Source organism: Dendrobates tinctorius, unplaced genomic scaffold (genome assembly GCF_039654945.1).
Source record: "Dendrobates tinctorius isolate UK_male_01 unplaced genomic scaffold, ASM3965494v1 ptg000155l, whole genome shotgun sequence".
In the NCBI taxonomy this organism is placed as follows: domain Eukaryota; kingdom Metazoa; phylum Chordata; class Amphibia; order Anura; family Dendrobatidae; genus Dendrobates; species Dendrobates tinctorius.
The window spans coordinates 22,490,142-22,503,772 of NW_027361822.1; the positions used below are offsets into that span (position 1 = coordinate 22,490,142).

Genomic DNA, 13,631 nt, shown 5'->3' on the forward strand with positions numbered 1-13,631 from the left:
CCGTTTTGGTGGCCCCAGACTTTAAACGTGAATTTGTCCTCCAGACAGATGCCTCAGATGTCGGGGTAGGAGCTGTCCTTTCCCCAGAGATACGTGAGGAGGAGCATCCTGTTCTCTACTTGAGTAGGAAGTTGACTTCTTGTGAGAGAAATTACTCAGTTGTAGAGAAGGAGTGTTTGGCCATAAAATGGGCAGTGGACACATTACGGTACTACCTGGTGGGACGGAAGTTTAGGTTAATATCCGACCATGCCCCACTCAGGTTGATGAGGGAAACCAAGGGCAAGAATGCTAGGGTCACCCGCTGGTTCTTAGCCCTACAAGACTTCAGTTTCCATGTAGAGCATAGGGCCGGGAAGCTACATGGGAATGCCGATGCCCTCTCCAGAATCCCTTGCCTGGTAGGTGAAAGTGCCAAGCCCCACGGCTTTAGGCAGAGGGGGGAGGTATGTGGCAGGGCTAAGGGTCGTGTAATTGATGGGAGATATGTGTCTCATAAATGGCTTATCTCCATAATGTAAGGCAGAAGTAAAGCATACCAGATATTGTTATTGTTTTTGTTTGAAGGACCTGTGGTGAGGTCACAGTCATGTGACCAGTCAGCTGCTGGGAACGTGGGTGTGGCTACAGCCTTATAATGTGACCTGCTCCTGAACCAGGGAGCTGTATGTGGGGAGGACTACACCTCCCAGCATGTGCTGAGACTCGCGGTCTGAGTCTGCAACCACGAAGGTTTATGTTTTGTTTGCCTAAGCTAGAGGCTATTTTTGGTGATACGCTGTTTTATGGTTTATGACAGAAATAAACCTCATGAACTTTGGAAGAACCGGTCTCCTGATTGTCTCCCGCTGCACCTGAGCGAGTCACATCCCCACAATATATATATATACACAGAACAGTATACAGTCAAGAGTGCAGTACAAGGGTAGGGTGCAGATAGGTTACAATTACCATGTTATGTAGCATGTGACCACAAGGAGGCGCTGATGGAGCACAGGTCCAAATCTTAGTTACGTGGGTCAATTGGCGGCGTCAGTGATTACCTACTAAAATTTAAGAGGGGACTGGATATATGTTGCAGGTTATATACATTAGTTTTCTTGATATTGCGTTGATCCAGGGAACTAGTCTGATTGCTGTATGAGGAGTCGGAAAGGAATTTTTTTCCCCAATGTGGAGCTTACTGTTTGCCACATGGTTTTAACATGGATTAACATGTTAGGGCATGTAGGTTAGGATATGGGTTGAACTAGATGGATATAGTCTACCTTAATAACTTGTTACCTCCTTCCAGTAGAAGAACTGAGCTCCAAATTAGGAGCTGCCACTTATCTCCTATGCTGCTCCCTCCCACACTCTGTGCCCACCCCTGGGCTGGGCTGCCTTCCTCCTCCCATATCTGAGAGTATGATTTTTCCAGGCAGAACCGTGGATGGCCCACAACTTTCCGCCCGTAGCTCCAAATGGGTTGGCGGCGCCACCACTGGGTTCCGCTGGATTTTATCTGTGCAGGGAGACCAAGTATGGCTACTGTATTTAACTTGGTAGCTATGCTTTATAACTCCATAACGCAAGGTTCTGGAGGTGGCTAAATGGTATGGGCATGTGGGAAAAGGAATGCCGATTCCGATTATGTGCTCAGCTAGTCTCAGAGATATTGCATTCAGTTATTATAGATCATTTTCCAGATTCAATACCTCAGAGCCTTGCTGTGACCTTTGGTGCCATTATGTCTTCATGTGCTTGAGTCAGACAAAGGAATCCAGTTTAGCTGTAGCTACACAAGAGTTCACATCCTTGTGTTAACTGCTGAGCCACAGAGCTTCAAAGGGCTTGTTCGTGGAGTTAATTAAAGGTAAGCATTGAACCTGGGGAATGAATGCCAAGGGAGGGGGGCTGAGTGGTATGACGCAAGTATTTTTGGGCCAAACTGTATCTTGATGGAGAATTCCATCAGAAATCAAAATTATATCATTTTCCCATATCTCACACCTCCCCCTTTATAGGGCGTTAAGGGGCATCACATTCCTGTGTTCCCCTGAGTGCACTTCCGCAATCTCTCCATGCCGGGATAGCCCATCATCGTCGCCATGGTCACTTCCCCTTTTGGAGCAAATGGAGAAGTGGTACTGCTGGAGCGCCAGGCTCCAACACAGCAACCTCCCATTCTTCCCGGAGACCGTGTGCAACCAGCTGAGGGGGTTGTGATTCGTCTCCACAACGAAGGGTTGCCCGTACAAATAGGGCTGCAGATGCTGCAGGGCCCAGACAATTGCCATGCACTCCTTTTCCATCGTGGAGTTGGCCACCTCTCTCGGCAGTAGCTTCCTACTCAGGTACAGGACGGGATGCTCCTGGCCTGCTGCATTGACCTGGCTGAGCACAGCATCAAGGCCAAAGTAACTAGCGTCGGTCTGTACTACAAACAGCCGCGCAACATCAGCAGCTTGTAGTACTGGGGAGCTGGAGAGAGCGGTCTTGCCTGAAAAGCGGTCTCGCAGGCAACTGACCAGTCTACTACGAGTGGCAGCTTTTTCTTGGTGAGGTCCGTCAGGGGCTTGGCCAGGGTACTATAGTATGGAACAAACCTCCTATAGTACACAGCTGTCCCCACGAAGGACATCACCTGTTTCTTGGTCCTGTGGGTGGGCCAGGATGCGATGGCATCCACTTTCCCGGGTTCTCGCTTTAGAACCCCCCGCCTACTCGGTGATCCAGGTAGAGGACCTCGCTCATGCCCAGCTGGCACTTTTCCGGCTTGATGGTCAAACCTGCTCAGTAGATCCGCCTAAGCACCTGATATTCTAGGTGGTCCTCCCAGGTGGGACTGAAGATGGCAATATCATACAGGTACGCAGCCGCGTACCCTTCAAGTCCCTGGAGTAGCGTGTTGACCATCCGCTGAAAAGTGGCAGGGGCAATCTTCTTGCCGAATGACATCACAGTGGACTAGTACATTCCAAACGGGGTGATAAAGGCAGAGCGCTCCCGGGTCTCATGGGTCAGAGGTATCTGCCAATATCCCCGACTCAGATCCATGATGGTCAGGTACTTAGCCCCAGCCAAACTGATCGAGCAGGTCCTCAATGCATGGCATAGGGAACGCATCGGTGACCGTGACAGCGTTGAGACCCTGGTAGTCCATACAGAACCAGGTTGTTCGGTCCTTTTTGGGGACAAGGACTACGGGTAACGCCCACGTGCTGTTGGATGCCTGGATCACCCCCAGCTTCAGCTTCTTGTCAATCTCCTGGCAGATCAGCTACTGCACCTTGAGAGAGACCTGATATGTTGACCGCGGGATCTGTGGGTGATCCCCAGTGTCCACATGATGTACAACCAACTCGTTCCTTCTGGGAAGGCTGCTGAACAGCTCCCAGAAGGGTTATAGAATAACTGTCAGCATGGACCGTTGGTCTTCGGTGAGCTGGTGGCCAACCTCTACGTCTTCAATGGATCCACCCGCCTTGGCTTGGGTGAGCTGATCCAGGAGTGTTTCAGCCTCTCCTTCCTCGGGAAGGTTGCACACAGGGAGGGCACAGGCCTCCCGCTCATGATGGACCTTCATCATGTTCACATGGAAGGCCTTTCAACTTCCACGGTCGTGGTCTAGGGTGACCAGGTACGTGACATCGAATATGGGAAGCAAGATGTGCCACAGTCCGCGCTGCTGAATCCACAAAATCACCTGGGATGCAAGATGTTGTAACAAAGTACTTCTTTATTCCTTCCTACGCGTTTCGGCTCCCTTCCTGGCACCTTCCTCAGGGAAGGAATAAAGAAGTACTTTGTTACATCTTGCATCCCAGGTGATTTTGTGGATTCAGCAGCGCGGACTGTGGCACATCTTGCTTCCCATATTCTCTGGCAGTTTTTCCACTTTGGAGTGGTCGGTGGAGGTCCTGCAGCAGCTGATACTGTGTTATGTCTTCAAGCCAGTTGTGGGTCACACAACTGGAATAGGTGAGTGGAACTGCATCACACCACTCACATCGTAGTGTCACTAGTGATAGGGCACTATTGCGCCTCTTGTTCCCCCACCCTTTTTGTAGAGGTACGTGACATCGAGCCACTGGTGCACGCGTTAAGGGCCCTCCCAGGCTGCCTGAAGCTTATCCTGTGGTACGTGGACCAGTACACACACTTTCAGACCCACCTGGTAGGTCCTTTCAAAAGCGTTCTGGTCATACCAGCGCTTCTGGTGAGCCTGGGCCATATTATCCTGCACCAGCCACGGCAAAGCCATCATTTTGTCTTGGAGGCGCACAACGTACTCGACGACTGACACTCCAGTCGTCATACAGTACGCATACAGGAGCTCAAAGGAGGCGAACACCGTTGAGGCCTGGGGAGCCTCCCGGTAGGCAAATAGTAGTTGTGGGTGGTTCCGCTCTCAGTCGCTCCCATGGGAGTCAACCATCATCTTAAGCATCTGCTTGAGGGTGCCATTGAACCACTCGCACAGACCATTAGTCTGCGGATGGTACGGGCTGGTCACCAGATATTGCACCTGTATTTGCTTACAAAGGGACTCCATCAGCTGCGACGTGAACTGGGTTCCTCGATCGGTGAGCATTTCCTGGAGAAATCTCACTCTGGAGAAAATCTCCAGTAAAGCGGTGGCCACCTTGTCGGCCCAAGTGGACGACAAGGCTACCGCTTCCGGGTACCAGGTGGCATAATCCACTACCGATAGTATGTAGTGTTTCCCGGAGCGGCTGGGATCGGACAGCAGTCCAATGGGATCCACAGCTTCCCTCCGGAAAAGCTCATCAATGATGGGCAATGGCACCAGTGGGGCTTTGGGGCGCCGTCCCGTCTTCCCCACTCTCTGACAGGTGTCACACGAAAGGCAGTAGACAGCCACATCGGCCCCCATTTTAGACCAGTAGAAATGCTGTGCTAGCTTGGCCTTAGTCTTAAATGTCACAATATGACTGGTGAGTAAACTGGGACCAGAGAACACCTTTCTTGGCCCTAACACTAGGGGGCACCCTAGGTCGCCCTGTTCCCCAGGATACCTCAGATGGTGAGGATGCTGGGGCCTCCACCCTTGCCCTGTCTCCTACCTGCAGCCCTGCGTCTGTCCCCTTCCCCCACCCGGGGAAGAGAGGCGCTACTGTGTACTGCAGTACACCAACCCGACAGACAGGGGAACAAAGACAAGGGTAAAAGAAAATTCCACTTGCTCAAAATATACTCTCACAAATAACAGAGCTATTCACCAGGGTGTGAAGGAAGGGGGAAAAAATAAGACAGGCAAGGATGAGGAATTTCCAGGTGTACAGACAAAGCAACAGTCGCACAATAAACTCCTCCAGCTCTCCAATCACCAACTTCTCCTTCTCCAGATCTATGAGCAAGTGCTAACTCAGACAAAGTTCTTTTCAGCAGGCCTAGCTTTTATAGGGGAGAGGAGTGGCTAACCGCGCACAGCTGAGTGCAGGTATTTTCACATGGCTGATTAATCCCTGTCCCGCTGAAAGAAAACAAACACTTTTAATACACCAGAAAAGTGCGTCTTCTCAGCAGCGAAGCAGGAGCCATGAGACGCTGCAGTCTTCTGGCTCTGCTCTGTCGCAGTAACCCCGTGACATTAGCGATCCCTAAGTGTCCGGCCATCGAAACCTCATGTGCTTTCTGCAACAACTCCGCCCGGAACGGATAGGGTACCACTAACTCTCGGTCCCTAGACCACGCCTCTGGTGACTTACTGAACCGACACCCGATACAGTCGTCCCTGGTCCCAGACCACCCGCTCGAGGTTTGAGTCTGTGAAAGGCTGTGCTGCATGCTCCTCAAGGGCCTTCAGGCTGTCGTCAGCTTCCAACACTGCCCGAAACCCCTGACTAGACATGGCCAAAAAGTATGAAACTGCCACGTCTTCTATCAGTTCCCCGTGACCGGTCTCTAGGCCTCCCTCTGGCTCAGCCGCCACTTGTTCAGAAGGGGGAACGCCGTCAGACCTCCGTGAGGTTCCTTGGGCTCCAGCACTCCCACTCCTGGTGACAGCAGCCACGACTGCTGTAACAGTGTTTAGTGCCTGTCTCCCTTCAGCTTCCACACAAGTCACTGAGTCAAGTGAACCAACCTGGTCTCCTGGCATCCTGGGGGTGGGAACCTCCTGCCCTGGGGCCTTGCCTCGAAGCTCCACCTCTCCTGTAACAGCCCCAACCCCATTGGCACATTCCCCTTCCTGCAGCTGCGTAGAACCCAGCAGTCTGGACTCATCTAGGGACCCTACAATCCCTGCGGCAGCCCCTCCCACCAACTCTGGTTCTGGCCTTACATCTACCTGCCCCCTATCTCTCCCTCGAGAGCACACTGTCTCATCACACCTGGGGGCATTCTCACAACTTCCTGTGTCTTCTGGCTCCATCTCATCTGCACGTGCTGCATGTGTCCTGTCAGCGCAGGAAAGACTCTCAGCTCCCACCTCCCCCTTGACGCAGAAGGGGGGCAATCGGGGCCGCTTTTAGACAAAGTTGGGCCCTAGGCAAAAGTTTAACGTGAGGCCCCAAATGCTAACATTGTAAAATCATACATTTAGGTTACATTACATGAACAGTTGGCAAAGGGGCCTGGAGCCAGTGCTGGCACTGTGGCCCCCATATTCAGGGGCCTTATATCGTCCGACAGGTCTGCCACTATTAGCATTACACAGGAGCATTGCTAGGGTCAGAAAAGATTGGGGGGCCCAAGCCCCAAAGACAAAGAGTTGTCCCCCAACCCCCTTAATTTTTTTTTTTTTAACACTGCAGATAACACAGCAGGGCTCCCAACCATCCTGGATCCAGCGGGACAGTCCCGATTTTGACAATCCCACCTACGGGATTGTAGTATTCCCGCACTGCAAATCAGCCGCCACGCCCACCTGTCATTTCAGAAGGGACTGTGTACCGATCGCCATACAATTCCCTCTATGCACAGCACACTCCAGAGCAGAAGCCCACCCGACTCACGTGACCAGTCACATGACTGTGACCTCATCCTATGTAACTCCAGAGATAGCAGTGATAACTCTCTGAGAACAGATAATATAGTAGATGTCACCTGCAGTCCTATGTAACACCACAGATAGTCTTACTCTGAAACTCTATGGCTATGTTCACATGCATTTTTTTCAGTAGCCAAAACCTGTTCTATTGGCAGTAAAAATGTTGCGTTCAAAAACCTGTTTTTCAGCTTGTTTTCTAGTGTTCTTTACACTTGTTTTCAGCTTTTTTTTAAGGTGAGGATGTTTGCTTTGTCTACAGTATGTTTAAGGCCACGTTCACACGTTGAGTATTCGGTCAGTATTTCACATCAGTAAGTGCAAGTCAAAACCAGGAGGGTGATAAATCCAGGAGTGGTGACGTGTTTCTACTATACTTTTCCTCTGATTGTTCCACTGCTGTTTCTGCATTACAAATGCTGATGTGAAATACCGACCAAATACTAAACATGTAAACGAGACCTAATAGTTTAATTCACCAATACCACTTAAAAAATTGCAGCGAAAAATGCCATTGCAATATCTGCAGCTTTCTTTTTATATTCTTTCATTGCTTTCTACGGGTGAAAACACACTGAAAGAAGTGACACGCTGCAGATTTAAAAAGTGCTACAGTTCTGAAATTCAGTCAGAAAAAAAACAAGCGCATGCAGGAGATTTCAGAAATCTCATATGTTTTGCTGGCACTTTAAAAAGCAGCTTTTGGCCACGTTCATATGCAGAATTTTTGCAGCTTTTTCTTCTGAAAATAAGAAGTTTACAGCATTTTATAGCACAAGCAAAGACTGAGATTTTCAGAGATCTCCGCACACCCTTTTATTTTCTCCTGACTGAATTTCACAACTGCAGCGTTTTTTTAAATCCGCAGCGGTCACTTCTTTCAGCAATTTTTTTTCACCCGTAGAAAGCAATGAAAAAGTTTTAGAAAAGCTGCAAATGTCACAACGTTGTTTTTCGCTGCGTTTTTGGTGAAAAAACGAACTTTATTAAACATGTACTGTAGACAAAATGAATACTATACAAAAAAAAACAGCAAAAGCTCTAAGGGTATGTGTCCACAGTCAGTAAACTGGTTGCTGCGTACATCCGCAGCATCCAACCCTCAGCGGCCAGATGTTACAGCATAGTGGATGGGATGAACACATGTGGAATCACCTGCGTAAGGTGGCGGCACTTTAGATGGAGCACATGTCCGCTGCGTCCAAAGTGCTGCCATTTCCGGATCGTCTGCACATACCCTAAAAAAATGGGTGTTTTGAAAGCCGTGTTTTTACTGCCAAGAGAGCAGGCTTTGGCAGCAAAAAAAAAAATGCACCAAAAATGCTGATTCGAATGCACACCTGTACTATATATATATGTATGGTTTACCCTTATTATTTAACATGGGAATTCATTTATTTCTATATAATAAATCCCCTGATTCAGCAGACAATAGCCCTGTCTTGTGTCCTCCAGACAGTAGTGACAGGAGGTCGCCCTGTCAGATTACAAGCAGGGATTAGTGACTGTGGTCAGAGCCGATGCTCATCGCTGCTGTATGTGGCTGTGAATCTTGATCCTACAGCGATCAGCACAGAGCTCTGGGACCACAGTGAGTAAATCACTGCAGTCTAACGTGTTATTGCTGCTCTTACCAGGTTCTGTGGCTTCACGTAAGCATATCCATTCTCAGGACAGTGCTAGGAGCAGCCATGATCAGGACTCAGGATGAGACATACAGAGCTTCAGTCATCTTCCTGGCTGTACCAGGCCCCTCCCCCTCACTCTCAACTTTTAACCTAACTGCAGGGAGAAAGAGACAGGGGGGCTCAAGGGGCATTGCGAGAGACACTCCAAGACTTTAGAGCAATGCACAGCATTATTCCCTGCTGTACACCCTCTGGGCACTTGATAAATGGGCTGCAGATGCAGGGGGTCCCCTTTGTAGTTGGGGGCCCCAGGCATCTGCCTGGTCTGCCTGTCCCAAACGCCGGCCCTGGAGGCAATACACTTACAACAATTCTAGCAGTAGACGAATCAAGACACAGTGGGGGACCAGGACTTGGGGTCTCAGTAGCCACATACTGTGACACTAGCCGCCCCAAATCTCTCTCTCAAAGCATTTACGGGAATATTCGCCGACACTCCCACCTCTCTCATTCTCCTCCCGGCGCCTCAGTCCAAGTGGACCCTAACGACGGGTAGCGACGGTTCGACACCTCCAATCCTGGAGACAGCAAGGGTTTTTCCAGGGTATCCTGGGGGGAAACCATTTCAGGCCACACGAGGGTCATCTCGGCGCCAGTGTACCGCAGTCCCATAGCAGTGGCATGGTAATTGTCAAGGGACCTCCCACCACCCCCACCCACACATATGGCAGGGGACGGTTTTGGGTATGAGTACTGGGCCTTGTGGCGCTGGGGGCACATGGCCCTGAAGTGTCCAGGTTGGTTGCAGAGGTGACACCGCCTGGGTTCTATCCCTGTCCTGGAGAGGAAAGCAGAGGGGGGCAAGTAGCATCCAGCATTAATTAAATATAGCCTTAGACTAATGGGAGGAGTGCTCAGTCAGAAATGGAGGCAATAACAACCTTCAATAGTAAACTACAAAAAACTTCCCTGCACCTCCGCATAGAATAAAGCAAGTGTGAGCAAGGTGCCATAACTGCGTAATACACAAACAAGAGAATAGAGCAGCTTCTGTGAGCGCAGGTCACATAAGGTATCTACAGCCAATCAGCAGCTGAAGCAGTGAACAAAATAGCCAGTGAATTGGACAAGCTGACTGTCACCAATTCAACTAATGTTCCAGTGTATACGAACTAACAGTACAACATCTACATGTTATATCTCCTCATATGTTCCGCTATTATATGCAGTAATTGTATTATTACACTGGATCCTTTATGATGTTACATCGTCATCTTCTCCCCTTTCAGGTCACTACAATATCGTATCCTCTCACTGCAGATCTTCTATTTAAGTGCATTTTCCTGACTGACCCATCAAGGATGGATAGGGACAGAGACAAGAAGGTGGAGAGGATATTACACCTCACCCTAGAGATCCTCTTCCGGCTTACTGGTGAGGTGAGAGATTCTGATGACGTCACATTACATCATTCTTATCTATGGGAATAACAGATGGAGAGAACTGGAGAGGTGAGGACTCTGGGAATGTCTGTAGTGAGATTTATTAATGTGTCTCTCCATAATCAGGATTACACAGTAGTGAAGAAGACCTCTAGTGAGCGCTGTGAGGACCCTGTGTCTGAGGGATGGGGAAGACCTCTGAGCCCAATCACGGGACCTCCACCTCACCCCCTGATGCATGAGGACATCAATGACCAGAAGATCCTAGAACTCACCTACAAGATGATTGAGCTGCTGACTGGAGAGGTGACACTGCTGGGAATGCTGGGACATTATACAGTAACACTTCGAAGGGATTGGGGGGATGACGGTATCATTATATGTGTCAGGTTCTTATAAGATGTCAGGATGTCGCCGTCTATTTCTCAATGGAGGAGTGGGAGTATTTAGAAGGACCCAAAGATCTGTACAAGGACATCAAAATGGAGGTTCCCCAGCCCCTCACATCACCAGGTAATAGACAGGACTTAATACACATGGCTTATAATTATCTGTTTGTAAAAAAATGAATTCAGCCCCTGTATGTGTTTCCTCCAGATCTATCCAGTAAGAGGACAGCACCAGAGAGATGTCCCTATCCTCTTCTTCCACAGGACTGTAGACAAGAGGATACCAGTTTTCCTCAGGATCATCAGGTAGATGGAGAGAAGGTGTCATGAGATCTCCCCTATGATGTGTAGACGGCTGTGAAGGTCTTGTGCTCAGTCTTGTTTTATCCACCAGTATTATATGTTTTATACTTGTGTACTGAGAACGGTGGAGATGGCAGGATTAGAGCTGATCATAGTTGTGACTTCTCCATCTGTCTGTAACTTTTACAATATTTGTTTCAGGGTGAAGATCTGACCCATATTAATACTACAGAGACATATGTGATGGGAGATGAGCGGTGTAAAGAGGAGATTCCTACATATGACTACCCAGGTGAGTAGTAACAACTAAATGCAGAGAAGTCACAGATTCTTCTCAGTCACTGTATGCGGCTGTATCTTCGGTGTAGTCCGGCCATATCACAATCAAGCAGTTACCATTTTCCTGCTAAACCCAAACTGTCCCCATTACTTTGGGCATTGGAAGTCCTTCTGTTGTAGTGAGGCCTGTCCCGGCCAGAGCTTACAGTCCGGAGAATGCACCCTACTACCTGGAATTAGAAGATGCTGACCCTTACCTTCCCAGATTTCAAAACTGTAATTCCAAATTACAGCGTACGTAGAATGTGCTGACAACATAGAAAATCATGTGAAGAAAAATATAATCCTTATGGTGGGCCTTGCTTATTATGACAAGACAGCAGTCCAAGTCCTTTTTATTTATATGCTCAAATATAAACTGTAGACACATATACAATTATAATTTTTTTTTCCTCCTTTTTTGTTTTAAACGCATCCTTGACACCCTCCAGTCAGACGAGAAAAAAGAGAACATTCAATCAATTACCTATATTTCAAAAAATTTTTGCTTCAACTTATCCTAGCAATTTATTGGGATGTGTAAGTTGACCCAAGCTGTTATTGAAAATTATTTTTTTAAAAGTTATTCAGGCCTTAAAAATCATTCCCCTTGCAGACAACAAATGTGAAGAAATTAAATCCCTAGTAGAACAATCCATGTTGACTCCTATAAAAAAGATGAAATGACGAAACAATATTCAGCCTCTCCTCAGCAACAAATTACCTGACCGTCCCAATACGTCAGATGTGCCGCCTCTGAGTTACACTTGAGACATTTAGATTTATTTAATTTAAATCAGAATTTTTTTATTAGAAGATTTTGAATATAAACATTAGAATACACACAAGTACCCCACAAGTTGCCGATCTCTCCCACTCCAACAAAATACAGCAAGATATATTAAAGTGCAACATACCCAGTAAAGTGGATTCACGGTTCAGTAAAGGATAGACTGCACAGACCCGTGTGTCGTAAACAGTGCCTTCCCGCTTCCCACCAATCCCGTTATAACAAAAACACCGACAGACCTCCATGGGTTGAACAGGTCGGTCACAGTTTATTAAACTTTTAAGCATAGAGAGGCAAGTACAATTCGCAACGGACTCATCGCTAAAAGCCCCGTCACTGACCGTTGGGCAAGCAAGCCGATGAGAGGTTACGAACCTTTTCCCCCTCTACACTACCGCCACGGAGGATCATGTGTATGACCTACACAGGACTCTGACCCCCGCACAACATCATTAGAGGCCTGTTCAGAGTCATCCTGCAAATTATTTAAAAATATATCGAGCCCGATATCCATGAGATGAATGCCGTCCGGTCTGAGTAAATCTGAATTGTATTTCTGTAGTTTGTGGTGGCGAACCACGATGCCATAGTTTTCTTTGACAGATTTTGCCATCTTCATGTTAATCTTTTTCCTTGATTTGTCAATGGCTTTATCATCCTTAGCTCCATGCTAGACTGCACATGGTATTATCTCCGACCACACCACCACCATATCCGGTATTAAACAGGCAAAACGCTCTGTCCGTTGACATCACTGTGTAGAGCTCGGTACGTTTTTTTTTTTTGCCCAAATCACTACTGCCGGCATGTAACACCAGTGCCACCAGCCCTTTGACCGTCTTAGGAGTGTTGACCATCTCCAGGAAGATCTGCTGCCACTGGAGCCCTCTGATGCCTCTCCAGTTGACCTCCAGTTCCGGGAAGCCAAAATTTTTTCCACCTGGGCGTAGTTTGGCCCTCTTGTACGCCTAATAAATGAAAGAATGTCCCCCAACCCAAACTGCGGGCTTACAGCCGCCTGTAAGAGACAAGATGTGTTAGAGCAGGTCTGATCTTATATATCTTGCAAAACATGCAGATTTCCAACGGCCCAATCTCTGTACTTTGACTTCCAATATACCGGCTCTAGCTGCGTCGGTGGCAGATTGCCTCTAAACATTGTTTAAAGATTGTGTGAAACTATTATTTGGTAAGCAGGGACCCGTCGGAGTGTGGGAGAAAGAATCTACTCTTGTGTCTTATAACTGTATAGCGTCTGGGATTGCATTTAGATTTCCACACCCTAATGTGCAAGGCGTTGCTATATATGATGATATCTTCGTAGATCAACCTGCCTACTGATGCTGTTTTTGACCGCGGCACCAGTTCGCTAATGCGAAGCACCATGTGAACGCTGTAGATATTAGGGTTGATTCGTATTGTGACTCGCACACTGATATAGAGATTGCGATAATGTCATGCAACAGACTTAAAGAAACGGGGCGACGACATTCCTGACTCGGTCGAAGCCTTTTCCAGCCTTTAACGGATTGCTTGATGAAAAAATATTTTGTTACGTCCTCTGTTATGAACGAGTAGCCGAGGAGGAAATAAAAAACAACAAAAGCTAAGTCTCAGAAAACCAAAGAGGTTGGTAACTATGCAGACTGCAGACCCCTGATCCTAACACGCTACTAACAGCAGTCGTGGAGCGTTCCTACGGTGGTCCTAGACGCCTCGTCACAACCGGAGAAACTAAATAAGCCTAAAGCAGGAAAAGGGGAAAAC

At 48.0% G+C, this 13,631-nt stretch overlaps 1 protein-coding gene across 2 annotated transcripts in view; it reads left to right on the top strand.

The window, feature by feature from the left end:
• Positions 1 to 13,631, top strand: part of LOC141051041 (uncharacterized) — a 91,441-nt gene that overhangs the window by 32,078 nt on the left and 45,732 nt on the right. For both annotated transcript variants that reach the window (XM_073547850.1, XM_073547851.1), the window contains exons 2-6: positions 9,912 to 10,061; positions 10,191 to 10,370; positions 10,454 to 10,577; positions 10,662 to 10,759; positions 10,958 to 11,048. In XM_073547850.1, coding sequence (XP_073403951.1) covers positions 9,912 to 10,061; positions 10,191 to 10,370; positions 10,454 to 10,577; positions 10,662 to 10,759; positions 10,958 to 11,048 — 643 coding nt within the window. The remainder of the gene's footprint in view (positions 1 to 9,911; positions 10,062 to 10,190; positions 10,371 to 10,453; positions 10,578 to 10,661; positions 10,760 to 10,957; positions 11,049 to 13,631) is intronic.